General features: G+C 51.3%; 2 protein-coding genes across 2 annotated transcripts; both read right to left on the bottom strand.

Moving 5' to 3' along the window:
* Positions 1-1,229: 1,229 nt before the first annotated feature.
* LOC142300984 (histone H3) lies at positions 1,230-1,640 on the bottom strand. The gene has a single exon (XM_075342005.1). The coding sequence runs from the start codon at positions 1,638-1,640 to the stop codon at positions 1,230-1,232; it is 411 nt and encodes a 136-aa protein (XP_075198120.1).
* Positions 1,641-2,331: 691 nt separating this feature from the next.
* Positions 2,332-2,934, bottom strand: LOC142302230 (histone H1.01-like). Its single transcript, XM_075343313.1, has one exon. It carries the CDS (start codon positions 2,932-2,934, stop codon positions 2,332-2,334), a length of 603 nt encoding a protein of 200 aa, XP_075199428.1.
* Positions 2,935-13,613: the final 10,679 nt, after the last annotated feature.

Raw genomic sequence — 13,613 nt, 5'->3', positions numbered from 1 at the left:
AATGACACTGCTGTCACATCGCTGTTCTATTGGGTGACAAAGGGAAACTGAACCAGCTCCGCCCCCTGCAGCTCATTGGTTGCCTCCTCTCTGCCGTCACATCAGCAGCTTTTTTCCTCTGTATCTCCCCCATACTACAGATCTCCATACAGCGCTATAAACCCCGCAGTGTACACGGCGCTGTGCACCCGGGGCCCGTCACTCTGCCCCCGCTCTGCAGTGACCGGTAATGCCCCGTATAACATGGGGGAAGCAGTGACTGCAGGAGCGGAGTCTCGGTGCTGAGCGGCTTTTACTTCTACATTCAGATATTTCACATTACAAGCTGCAAAAACAACAACGGAGATTGGAAAACGAGATTTAGAGGAAGAGGCGGAGCTGAAGCGTCATCAGCCGCAGTCCTCTGTGCGGTCCGCCCCGATAACTGCGGGGAAGCTCCAGCACAGAAACCACGTGGTGCCTGTAACGTGAGGGGCTTGTGGGCGGGGCCATAGACTTTATGCAGAGTGCTGATTGGCTGAATCCCTAATTTGAACTTCCCGCTCAGTGGCCGATAGCTCCTCCCGCTCTTTGTCTCCGTCGTGCAACACGCGGCCTCAGGGCGGACGTTCTGCTGAGATCTCTACAATCCGACACAGATCTGCAGACGCTGAAGTTGGTTTTTATTCATCTCCTCATTAAAAACGAGTCTAAGAATCTGAACTAATAACAAACGCGTCACTATAAGAATGTGCAGAGCGACATCACAGCCCGATACAATCTGCAGATATTCTCCAGACAGAATAGCGAACTGGAGTGAGAGAGGGGATCCCCTGCGAGATCTCCAGATCCCACAGCTTCTGACATCTGGAGGACAAGAGGGATAATAAAGTCGGGGGGGGGGGGTTCGAGGGGGTCAGTTTAGTGCAGAAAGCTCCATTCAGAAAGCCCGAGATTACTCCTGAGTGAATGAGATCAGACTCAATCAGACTCCGGAGACACCGCACAATGAGCCGCTCTCAATACGGGGAGAAACTGAAATAAACCGCGGGCGCGATACTACAGATACAGGCAGAGCTGCGGAAAGTAAGAACAGGAGACTCCGCAGCGCCGCCCGTCACATGTAGAGACCGCGCCCTGGACACTGCGGGGAATGAGGAGAATCAGAGACAAGGAATCAGCTCGTCTGAGGGAGGATGTGGTGGCTCTGAAAAGAGCCTTTGTGTTGTGCTCGGGGGTGCGGGACAGATCTACGCCCTCTCCCCGCGGATCCGGCGGGCCAGCTGGATGTCTTTGGGCATGATGGTGACCCTCTTGGCGTGGATGGCGCACAAGTTGGTGTCCTCGAACAGCCCCACCAGATAAGCCTCGCTGGCCTCCTGCAGGGCCATGACGGCCGAGCTCTGGAAGCGCAGATCGGTCTTGAAGTCCTGGGCGATCTCTCTCACCAGGCGCTGGAAGGGAAGCTTCCGGATCAGCAGCTCGGTGGATTTCTGGTAGCGGCGAATCTCCCGGAGAGCGACAGTCCCCGGCCGGTAGCGATGCGGCTTCTTCACTCCGCCGGTGGCGGGAGCGCTCTTCCTGGCGGCCTTAGTGGCCAGCTGCTTGCGGGGAGCTTTCCCTCCGGTGGATTTACGGGCGGTCTGCTTAGTTCTGGCCATAGCGATGTATAGAGGAGAACAGAAGTGATGAGAAGAGCGGCGGGAGCAGAGTATTTATCCTCCTGTGCGCGTCCTCATTGGTCTGTGAGAAACACGCCCCCTGCACGCTATTGACTACTACCACAAAAGAAAATCATGTAGCCAATAATCATCCAATGTCTGTGACCAATCATTTTTAGAAGCTCCCCCCCCCCCACTAACCCCGCTCTTATCCCCTCCAGGCTACACGCAGATCTGGAGCATACGACACCGATGTAACTGCAGCTCCATCTCCCCGCACACAGCGCTGTACAGTGCAGCTCCCGCATTATCACTACATCCCCGAGAACTGCTCCCGGCATCTACCGCCCCTTGTATATGACATCACCGCGCGAATCAATAGACAAGCACTGATCAAAGGGAAGCGACAAAGTGTATGCACAGGGGACAAGGTCGTGACACTGATCATACAGCTCTGCAGGACAAGGTTGTGACACTGATCATACAGCTCTGCAGGACAAGGTTGTGACACTGATCATACAGCTCTGCAGGACAAGGTGGTGGCACTGATCATACAGCTCTGCAGGACAAGGTGGTGACACTGATCATACAGCTCTGCAGGACAAGGTGGTGACACTGATCATACAGCTCTGCAGGACAAGGTTGTGGCTCTGAGAAGAGCCTTTGTGGTAGGAGGACAGAGCGGCTCCGCTTATTTCTTGGCCGCGGGCTTCTTGGCTTTAGTCGCCTTCTTAGCCGGACTCTTCGTCACCTTCTTGGGCTTTGGAGCGGCCTTCGGCTTCTTGGGGCTCTTTGCCGCTTTCTTGGCGGGTGCTGCGGGCTTCTTGGCCTTTTTCGGGCTTTTCTTGGCCGCGGCCGGAGCCTTCTTGGGCTTCTTCGGAGATTTGGCCGCTTTCTTGGCTGCCGGCTTCTTAGGCTTGGCCGCAGCTGCTGGCTTCTTCTTGGCCGCTTTGTCCTTCGTCTCCTGCTTCTTGTTCAGCTTGAAGGACCCGGAGGCGCCGCTGCCCTTCACCTGGAGCAGGGAGCCCTTGTTGACCAGAGCCTTGATGGCCAGCTTCAGGCGGCTGTTATTCTTCTCCACATCGTATCCTCCGGCAGACAGAACCTTCTTCAGGGCGGCCAGAGACACCCCACTGCGCTCCTTGGAGGCGGACACGGCTTTCATGATCAGGTCGGAGGCGCTGGGACCGGAGGATTTGCTGCTTTTCTTGGCGGCCCCGGATTTCTTCGGCGCCTTCTTAGATTTGGCGGCCGGTTCGGCGGGAGGAGCGGCGGCCGGTGCGGTCTCTGCCATCCTGTGAGCGGGAAATAAGCACAAAAATCTCCTGAGAGAAAAATACTGAGGCCGGAGCTGGAGGCGCCTGTTATATATACAGTCTTACTGCGCACTGATTGGCTGCTGAGCTGCACCCTCCTGAGCTTCTATTGGCTGACACTCAGCACAGGCCCCGCCTTCTCCCGGCTGAGCCCAGTGAAGCTCCGCTCTCCCCTTGTGCTTCCCTGCCCGGGATAAAAGCTCTATATTATCGGCTACAGCCGGACGGGTGAGGAGCTTCCGCCATCACTTCTCCTCCGCCATCATCTCCGCGGAGCGTGTGTGGCCGTCACTGCCAGAGATGCCGGGAAAGAGCGCAGAGGATCCCGGGATCAGCGCCGCCGTCCTCCCGATCTGCTCATCACTGAGTGTCCGGGAAGATAAACCTGCTGCGGGAGCTCGTCCTCCTATTCCCGGCTCTTGTCACCACCACAGGGATCTTCACTACATTATCCATCGTGCAGGAAGCGGATTGTACGATGTGGGGGCGACCTGGCGCTGCTGAGAGCCCAGAAGGGTAACACAGGCGATGGCCTCCGCTGCCTGCACCTCCCGGAGCTGGAATATAAATCTATCCCGTGTGTGCAGAGTATTGGGGGGAGGACACGTCCCACATTAGTGGATCACACCCAGAGGAGGATGAGTGCGATCTCCGGCACAAGATTGTGTCTTATCCTCTGTGAAGCTTTTATCTCTAAGGCCTGTAATGGAGGGAAGAGCTGTGATCGGGCGATGGCTTCACAATGCGACTCACTCCCCATCAGAAAGCAGAAAAAATCCGTGTGATCACAGAAATATTAATTCACGCATCTGACACCAACTATTGTGCAAAAGGTGAAATACGGAGGAAAAAGCGGAGACACAATATACAGAATCCACACACAGAGCTCCGTTGTATATACAGCACAGACTGCACAGCACAACAGGCTTTTATAAGTATCCATAATAATAGAGCACAGAGTACAGTATATAGTGTATACAGAAGTATGTACAGTATATTTAGCACTGTGTACAATATATACAGCAGTGTATACAATATAGTGTCCTCCTATGTCTACTTTGTATAGACTTGCAGAGAAGAGCAGAAGGAAAATCATCCTGATGCGTCTGTGAACTTTGCATTATTCTCCAGTAAGTGCTGGGAACAGGGGAAGACAATGTCTGCTACAGAGAAGGAAAAGTTCCATCCTGAAATCAGGGGGCAGCAGCCAGGTCTGACCATTGGGGACGCTGCATAGAAATTAGGAGAGATGTGGAATTGCATTTCATCAGGAAACAAGGCGCCTTACGAGAAGAAACATCCAAACTGAAGACGTACAAGGACATGGCGCTGTATCTGTACAAAGGCGAATTAGAGCCAAAAAAAGGTCCCTGCTGAGCCTGAAAAGTTCAAGAGAAGAGGATGATGAAGAATAAGAGGAAGAAGATGATGAATGAGCAATCTCCACTAGCCTGTAATTATTTGTGTATTTAGCATTTAACCCCTCTGTACGTCCCTTTCACTAAACGTGTAATAGATGTCTTAAAAAAAAACATATATTTCACAGTTTTCCTTAATTTGGAGATAAAAATTGACCTTTATTTGATCATTTAAAATCCATTCCTATAATGTTCAATTTTGGAAATCACGAATATGAAAAAAGTAAGGTGCAAACTGCTGCCTAAATATGATCTACCCATCCACAATACATATTACATGGGCTTTTTAGCAAGCATTCATTCTGCCATTATTTACAGAGCAGACTGAATGCATATGGCGTTGATTCCTCTATTATAGGAGACAAGTCACTGAACAGATCATACAATGCTGATAGATCAATAGGTCTGAGAGGGGACAAATTTTTATTATAATTTTTCACTAATGGCAACCCTATCAGAGATAGTCAATTATATTATGTATTAAATTCTCAAATGACCATTACAAAATTAAAGTCAGTGACTGAGTAGATTAATAAAACTGAGCGGTAGATCATTTTATCTCCAGTGCTTGTGCTCTCTATTGTGTACGCGCCCTACGCGTTTTATCTGAATTCCTGATTGCTGCCCAGATTCATCAGGGGTATGTGGCAGCTTGTCTAGTTACATGATGTTACATATGATGCATGTAACAATAGTAGGCGACATGATAGCTACAGCGGGGAGCGGCTCCTGCTTCCTCCCTTCAGTCCTGCAATCAGCCTCCGATCCATGACATGACGGACACTGCTGCCTATCAAAGCGGAGCAACGGGGAAACAGTAACCACGGCCGAACACAGCCAATAGCGCTGCTCAAAGCAGCACCAGCGACCAATAGGCAATGGATGTCGGTCCCAATCATCACTTATGCCGACATAGACCCCATGTAGTGCAATGTAAGAATCCGCAGCAGTAAGTGACGATAATAATCACATTATATTTATCACCAGCAGTCACTAACATCAGCATTTACTATATATTCAGAAGAGACCGGCCTAAATCTGTATAACACAAAGCCTATTCACTTCTATAGGTGCACGGCAATATATCAGCCGCGGGGATAATGATGTGTTTATTATTAGCTGTAACATTAGCATTAGATCAGATGAATTACCTGCAATACAAGCAAAGCAGATGACAATGAGGAGCTAAACACGGGGCTGATACATAGCGGCATTATTGTATCTACACTAGTGATGAGCGAGTACTAAAAAGCTCGGGTGCTCGAAGCTCGGGCCGAGCCTCCCAAGATACTCGTGTACTCGGCCCGAGCAACGAGCCCAATGTTATCCTATGGGAGACCCGAGTATTTTTGTGAAATGACCTCCCGGCAGCATGGAGAAACCCTAAAAATGTCACAAAAGTCTCAGAAGAGTGCTCAAATGACATGGCAACAGCATGGGGAAGACCCCTTGAAGCATTTATCACTCAAAAGTCACAGCTGTGAACAATTTTGTCCGCGTTTTACGCCATTTTTACGGACTCACCAGAAAACCTTCCAAAATGACCCCAAAATGATTTTTCATGGCGGAAATGTTAAGGGCACATACCCAATAGTGAGATAGAGCTGGTGTATGTTACTTTTTGAGATCAATACATGAAAGATTTTACGTGAAAACATTGTGTGGCACTCCGATGTCCCTGAGAAGAGACGTACATGAAGGCCTCTTGAGTCTAATGTGCCCATTTTGAGGAAGTGAGTCTTTGTAGTATTTTCCTTAGCCAGGGCAGTCCTAAATTGTGAGGTTCACCAATGCCCCTGCATACAGACGTGCATGAGGGCCTGTAAACCTGAAGTGCCCATTGGAAGGAAGTGGGTGTATTATAGTATAGCCCTTAGGCAGGGAAGCCAAACATTGGGAGGCTCCACGTTGTCCCTGGATAGAGACGTGCATGAAGGCCTGTAAACCTGAAGTGCCCATTGGAAGGAAGTGGGTGTATTATAGTATAGCCCTTAGGCAGGGAAGCCAAACATTGGGAGGCTCCACGTTGTCCCTGGATAGAGACGTGCATGAAGGCCTGTAAACCTGAAGTGCCCATTGGAAGGAAGTGGGTGTATTATAGTATAGCCCTTAGGCAGGGAAGCCAAACATTGGGAGGCTCCACGTTGTCCCTGGATAGAGACGTGCATGAAGGCCTGTAAACCTGAAGTGCCCATTGGAAGGAAGTGGGTGTATTATAGTATAGCCCTTAGGCAGGGAAGCCAAACATTGGGAGGCTCCACGTTGTCCCTGGATAGAGACGTGCATGAAGGCCTGTAAACCTGAAGTGCCCATTGGAAGGAAGTGGGTGTATTATAGTATAGCCCTTAGGCAGGGAAGCCAAACATTGGGAGGCTCCACGTTGTCCCTGGATAGAGACGTGCATGAAGGCCTGTAAACCTGAAGTGCCCATTGGAAGGAAGTGGGTGTATTATAGTATAGCCCTTAGGCAGGGAAGCCAAACATTGGGAGGCTCCACGTTGTCCCTGGATAGAGACGTGCATGAAGGCCTGTAAACCTGAAGTGCCCATTGGAAGGAAGTGGGTGTATTATAGTATAGCCCTTAGGCAGGGAAGCCAAACATTGGGAGGCTCCACGTTGTCCCTGGATAGAGACGTGCATGAAGGCCTGTAAACCTGAAGTGCCCATTGGAAGGAAGTGGGTGTATTATAGTATAGCCCTTAGGCAGGGAAGCCAAACATTGGGAGGCTCCACGTTGTCCCTGGATAGAGACGTGCATGAAGGCCTGTAAACCTGAAGTGCCCATTGGAAGGAAGTGGGTGTATTATAGTATAGCCCTTAGGCAGGGAAGCCAAACATTGGGAGGCTCTACGTTGTCCCTGGATAGAGACCTGTTAGGTTCTTAGTGCCTCCGTGCTTGCATTTAAAAACCGCACGTGTGTGCCTGTTGGTGGCAGCTTTCCGCTGCATTTGTGTGAGTTTTGCACAAACTTGGATATAACACACAAGTCTAGTGAATACACATCAGCACAGCATTGCAAAATGCGCAAGGGCGTTGTCAACGAACAAGGAAGTGGACGTGATGGTGGTGCAGGCAGACACCGAGGTTGTGTGCAAGCTCTAATTTCGCCACAACAAAGGGCCACATCTAGTCGCTCGCACGTCCTGTCCCAAATTCTTGGGGACCGCAGCAGTACACCCCTCTTGAACCAAGACCAGTGTCAACAGGTTGTTAGTTGGATAGCGGATAATGCTTCCAGTCAGATTGGCACCACCACAAACACTCTGTCTTCCACACGGTCAAGTGTCAGTAGCCGTGATACTGCACCGCACATTTCAGAACCTGATCCTCCTTCCTACCACCAGGCCGAGTACACGTCCACGGACATTACTGATCCCACACTTGGACACTCGGAATAGCTGTTCGTTCACGTTTCCATTCACAAATTCTGGCCTCTCGCCAGCTCCTGTTGAAGTGGGCCATGACGAGATTGTATGTACAGATGCACAAATATTTGAGCAGCCACGTTCTCACGAAGTTGGCAACGTGTCTCAACAAGGGGTGGACGATGATGAGACACAATTGTCAGGAAGTCAGGAGGAGGAGCAGGGTGCGGAAGAGGAAGACGACGTGGTGGATGATCCAGTAACTGACCCAACCTGGCAGGAGGATATGCAGAGCGAGGACAGCAGTGCACAGGGGGAGGGAGGCGTAGCATCACAACAGGCAGTAAGAAGCAGAGTGGTGGCCCCAGGCAGACGTCAGTCAACTGTTCCCCGGAACAACACGACACAAGGTGCCTGTACAAATGTTAGGTCTTCCCGAGTCTGGCTGTAATACTATTGTATGTATTGAGGATTTCGATTGCGTTAGGGCAATGACAACCAGAGACGAGTTCTTGGTGCAAGACATTTATAATATGCAACCAGCAAATATGTACATAAACGGAACAAAAACACAGTAGAACATAAATACAGGAAATACCTTCCAGGGACTGAGCGAAAGGGAATTCCCGGTACCGCGCACCGGACTCCCCCAGGGAGACCACCAACAGCAAACCCCTATACAGGGACTGTCTGGCAATCACCCCAGAAGCCCTAAATGCGCAGCAGCCGGGACACAAAAGGGCAATAGGTAAGTCGAAAAATGTCTGTACGTGATGTGAGTCCAGAGTGGTATTAAACGGAAGGAACCGGGCAGAAGTTCCGACCAAAGACGGCAAACGGAGTCCAGGTACAGCTAGATGATACCAGATGAAGTCCAGAGTCGGTGTCGGTTGTTTTCCAAGAGGATCCGAATAACAATCAGGAACCAAAAGCAGCAGGGCAGGAGCACACAGGAAGCAGTATACTCAGGCACTGGACTAAGCTTTAGGGGCGGCTTTTAAACAGATGGACAGGAAGTAGGGCAACAGAACAGAAAACTCCATGTTAACAAAGGGCAAGCTCTTTCAAAAGAAAACTGGAAAACCAGGAACTCTGACACTGGCAGTTTTTTAAGTTGGCTCCAGATGATTCTAAAAAGGCCATTTGCAACACCTGCCATGCCAGCATCAGCAGGGGTACCAAAACTAGCAGCCTGACCACCACCAGCATGATCAGGCACATGTCAGCCAAGCACCCGACTTTGTGGGAAGTACAACAGAGTCGAGGAGCAGTGCTTGCTGATGTCACTGCTACGTCTTCGCTGGTTGTGCATGCGAGCCAATCCCCTGTCCATGCTGCCTGCGAACAAGCCTCCTCCACTCCTGCACCTGCAGTTGCCTACGCAGAAAGAACACCATCATCAAGCACGTCCTTGTCCCAGCGCAACGTTCAGTTATCCATTCAGCAAACCTTTGAGCGCAGGCGCAAATACACTGCCAACACCCCACATGCCACAGTTCTAAATGCTAACATTTCGCGACTGCTTGCGCTGGAAATGTTGCCTTTTAGGCTGGTTGAGACAGAAGCATTCCGCGAACTGATGGTGGCAGCTGTCCCACGTTACTCGGTCCACAGCCGCCACTATTTCTCCCGGTGTGCCGTCCCCGCATTGCATAACTAACCACGTGTCACAAAACATCACACGTGCCCGGAACAACGCTGTTTCAGCCAAAGTCCACCTAACCACAGACACGTGGACAAGTGCATGTGGGCAAGGCCGCTACATCTCGTTGACGTCACACTGGGTTAATATTGTGCAAGCTGGGACCCAGTCTGAGCGAGGGACGGAATACGTCCTTCACACACCAAGTTTTGCAGGCCCTACCTCAGTCAGGGTTTCACACACACTCTACAGCTCCGGAATGTCATGCTCCTCAGCCTCCTCCTCCTCCTGCGCATCCTGATCCACTTTACCCTCCACACCAGTCCCAAGCTGTAAGTGTCGCTGGCGGAGGAGGGGACGGTGCGCTCTCCCACTGCTCGGGTCCGGCTGACGCAGCTCTACGGCTGCTGCTGCTCGTTGGCTCGAGCGATGGCCGGATCCCGGGGACTCGAGCGGCGCTACTCGCCCGTGAGTGAAAAGGGGTGGTTTGGGTTTTGGGGATATTGTCCGTGACGCCACCCACGGTTGTGGTGATTGTGTGGACACCACCGCTGCTCTGGACGGGGATCCCGGGAGCCTGTGACAGGGAGCAGCTTTGTTGTTATTTCTCCCCTACGTGGGTAGGGGGGTTGGTTGTCCCGGGGCCTGGTGATGGGGTAGAGATGGATGACAGGCGGGTTGCGGGGCCTGATGAAGTGCATGGTCGCAGGGGCAGCGCTGTGCCGCACGGCACGGAGGTACTCACTCAGCCCAATGATGATGACACAGTTCAGGGTAAAACAAGTGGCTGGATGGACGGGTCACTCGGACGGCTGCGGTTGTTCCTCCCTGCAGGTTAGTGATGACTGTCTCTCCCTGCACCGAAGTTAAGTGTTGGTAGTGATGGTTTCCCAACGGTAACCCGCTCCCTGACCTGGATATGGGCCGGAGGAGCCCCTTTTGCCCACAGGCGCTGGCCCTGGAAGACGGTTGCCCTTGGCGGTGGCTGTGTCTCCCCTTCACGGTTGTACGGTTGCCTTCTATCTGGACTTGGCTGTTTGGAAACCCTGAGGTCCCCTTCAATAACGGATTTGGCAAATTCACGGCGACACCAAGCCTTGCCGGGATCCGAAAGTCCTCTGCCAATGGTGCTGGCTTCGCTTTGTATACCGGTCCGGTACGGCCGGGTCACCACCCGTCCACGGTCCTTACGGCAGACTCCAATCGGCCTCCACTGCAGACGGTCACCACATCCTGCCAACCTTGCTGTCCTGTCCAGGCCACACACCCGGACCAACTTCAGGCTCTTTGCTGTCACTTTTCTCCTCTCTACTACTTTCCTCCTTCCACTTCCTTAGCTTAACTCTCACTGCCTGTGTTTTCCCTCCTCCTCGGTGGGTGGAGACCAACCGCCTGGCTCCACACCCTGGTGTGGACAACAGCCCCTGGGGAAGGCAACAAGGATTTTGTGTTTTGACTATGATATGCCTGCAGGGAGTGTGGGGTGTTTAAGTGTTGTGCTCTGTGGCCCCTGGCTTGTCCAGGGCGACACAGAAGCACTGCAGCACTGCCTCGGCGAAGCGGCAACAGGCAGTGCTGAAGCTAATCTGCATAGGTGACAAACCCCACAATGCAGAAGAGGTGTGGACAGCTCTGAAACAGCAGGCAGATCACTGGCTCACAACTCTGAACCTAAAGCCAGGAAAGGTGGTGTGTGACAATGGCCGGAACCTGGTGGCGGCTTTGAGGCGAGGCCAGCTGACACATGTTCCATGCGTGGCCCATGTGCTCAACCTCGAGGTTCAGCGGTTTCTAAAGTCATAGTCAGAGCTGTCTGATCTGCTGGTAAAAGTTCGCCGCCTGTCTGCACATTTTCGAAAGTCACCTACTGCTTCAGCCGGCCTTGCCGCCTTAAGACGCCGTTTGCATCTTCCGGCACACAGACTGGTGTGTGATGTCCCCACGCGTTGGAATTCAACTCTGCACATGTTGGTCAGGATATGTGAGCAGAAGAGGGCAGTTGTTGAGTACCTGCATCACCTAAGCCGTCGGGAAATGGGTCAAACTCCACACATAACACCTGAGGAGTGGAGATGGATGTCCGACCTATGCACCATCCGCCAAAACTTTGAGGACTACAACAAGATGGTGAGCGGCGATGACGACATTATTAGCGTCACCATACCGCTTCTCTGCCTTCTAAAATGGTCTCTGCTCAGAAAACAAACATGATGCATTGCAGGCGGAGCGCGATGAGTTTCAGCAAGAAACAGTAGTGGGTGTGGGTGATGATAACACACAGCCCAGCCTCGTCTCATCACAACGTGCAGTGGAGGACTATGACGAGGAGGAGGATGAAGACATGGAGCAACTCTCTGGCCAAATTGAGGATATGACATGCAGTCATATCCTCGGTTCAGCGTGGCTGGCCAGAGGACAGGGTAGATGATGAGGAGGAGGAGGACAGCATGTTCAGTCATCGTGTCGGTCAGGATACTGAAGTGATGGCTGTTAAGAGTCTGGCACACATGGCTGACTTTATGGTAAGCTGCCTGTCTCGTGACCCTCGCGTTAAGAACATCTTGGCCGACAATCATTACTGGTTGGTAACACTGTTAGACCCACGCTAAAAGGAGAACTTTATGTCTCTTATTCCCGAGGCGGAGAGGTCAGGCAAAATGCAGCAGTTCCAGAAGGCCATAGTCACGGAAGTAGGCAAAGCATTCCCCTCACAAAACGCTAGCGGCATAGGTCATGAATCAGTGGACAACCGAGGCGTACAGCCGAGAGAGGCACAAGTCCAATCCGCCAGAGGTAGGGGAACAGTCTTTAAGATGTGTGACAGTTTTCTCAGCCCCTCACGTACCACAGCCCCTGAGGTGCGGGGTAGTGCCACAAGAAATCCTAAGTTTGCCCAGATGCTGAAGGAGTACCTTGCAGATCGAACAACTGTACTCCGACATTCCTCTGTGCCTTACAATTATTGGGTATCCAAGCTGGACACGTGGCATGAATTGGCTCTCTACGCCTTGGAAGGCCTGGCCTGCCCTGCTGCTAGCGTTTTGTCAGAGCGTGTTTTTAGTGCCGCAGGTGGAATCATTACAGATAAACGCACCCGCCTGTCAACTGAAAATGCTGACAAGCTGACTCTGATCAAGATGAACAAGGGTTGGATTGGGCCAGACTTCACCACACCACCAGCAAATGAGAGCGGAATTTAAAGTTTGCCATGTACCTCCACTCACCCATGGGTACACACTTCTGGAGTTTGGCTAATCGCTGGACTGCTCCTCCTTCTCCTCATGCGCCACCATGATGATGACCGTTACAAATTGCAATACTTAGGCCTTTGTTTCAGGTATACCCCCAGTGGTAAATTTTTTCGCCCATTCTTTGCAGAATGGACATTACAACGACAGGAGACCCACTCCTTTGCAATGGGAACAATGTTTTGAGGCCCTCATGCACGTCTCTATCCAGGGACAACGTGGAGCCTGACGCTGCCACCGACTGCCACACACGTGCTGTTTTTAAATGCAAGCACGGACGCAATAAGAACCTAACTGGTTTTTAGGAGCGACAATTACTGAGAAGTCTGACACTATCAGACACTGCTGACTGACGTGTATTATACACTAGACTTGTGCGTTATATAATAGTTTGTGCAAAACGCGCACCTGTACCCTGCCACCGACTGCCACACACGTGCTGTTTTTAAATGCAAGCACGGACGCAATAAGAACCTAACTGGTTTTTAGGAGCGACAATTACTGAGAAGTCTGACACTATCAGACACTGCTGACTGACGTGTATTATACACTAGACTTGTGCGTTATATAATAGTTTGTGCAAAACGCGCACCTGTACGCTGCCACCGACTGCCACACACGTGCTGTTTTTAAATGCAAGCACGGACGCAATAAGAACCTAACTGGTTTTTAGGAGCGACAATTACTGAGAAGTCTGACACTATCAGACACTGCTGACTGACGTGTATTATACACTAGACTTGTGCGTTATATAATAGTTTGTGCAAAACGCGCACCTGTACCCTGCCACCGACTGCCACACACGTGCTGTTTTTAAATGCAAGCACGGACGCAATAAGAACCTAACTGGTTTTTAGGAGCGACAATTACTGAGAAGTCTGACACTATCAGACACTGCAGACTGACGTGTATTATACACTAGACTTGTGCGTTATATAATAGTTTGTGCAAAACGCGCACCTGTACCCTGCCACCGACTGCCA

Source organism: Anomaloglossus baeobatrachus, chromosome 4, assembly GCF_048569485.1.
Source record: "Anomaloglossus baeobatrachus isolate aAnoBae1 chromosome 4, aAnoBae1.hap1, whole genome shotgun sequence".
NCBI classification, from domain to species: domain Eukaryota; kingdom Metazoa; phylum Chordata; class Amphibia; order Anura; family Aromobatidae; genus Anomaloglossus; species Anomaloglossus baeobatrachus.
The sequence above is the reverse complement of the archived record's forward strand: the minus strand, read 5'-3'. Positions and strand labels throughout refer to the sequence as shown.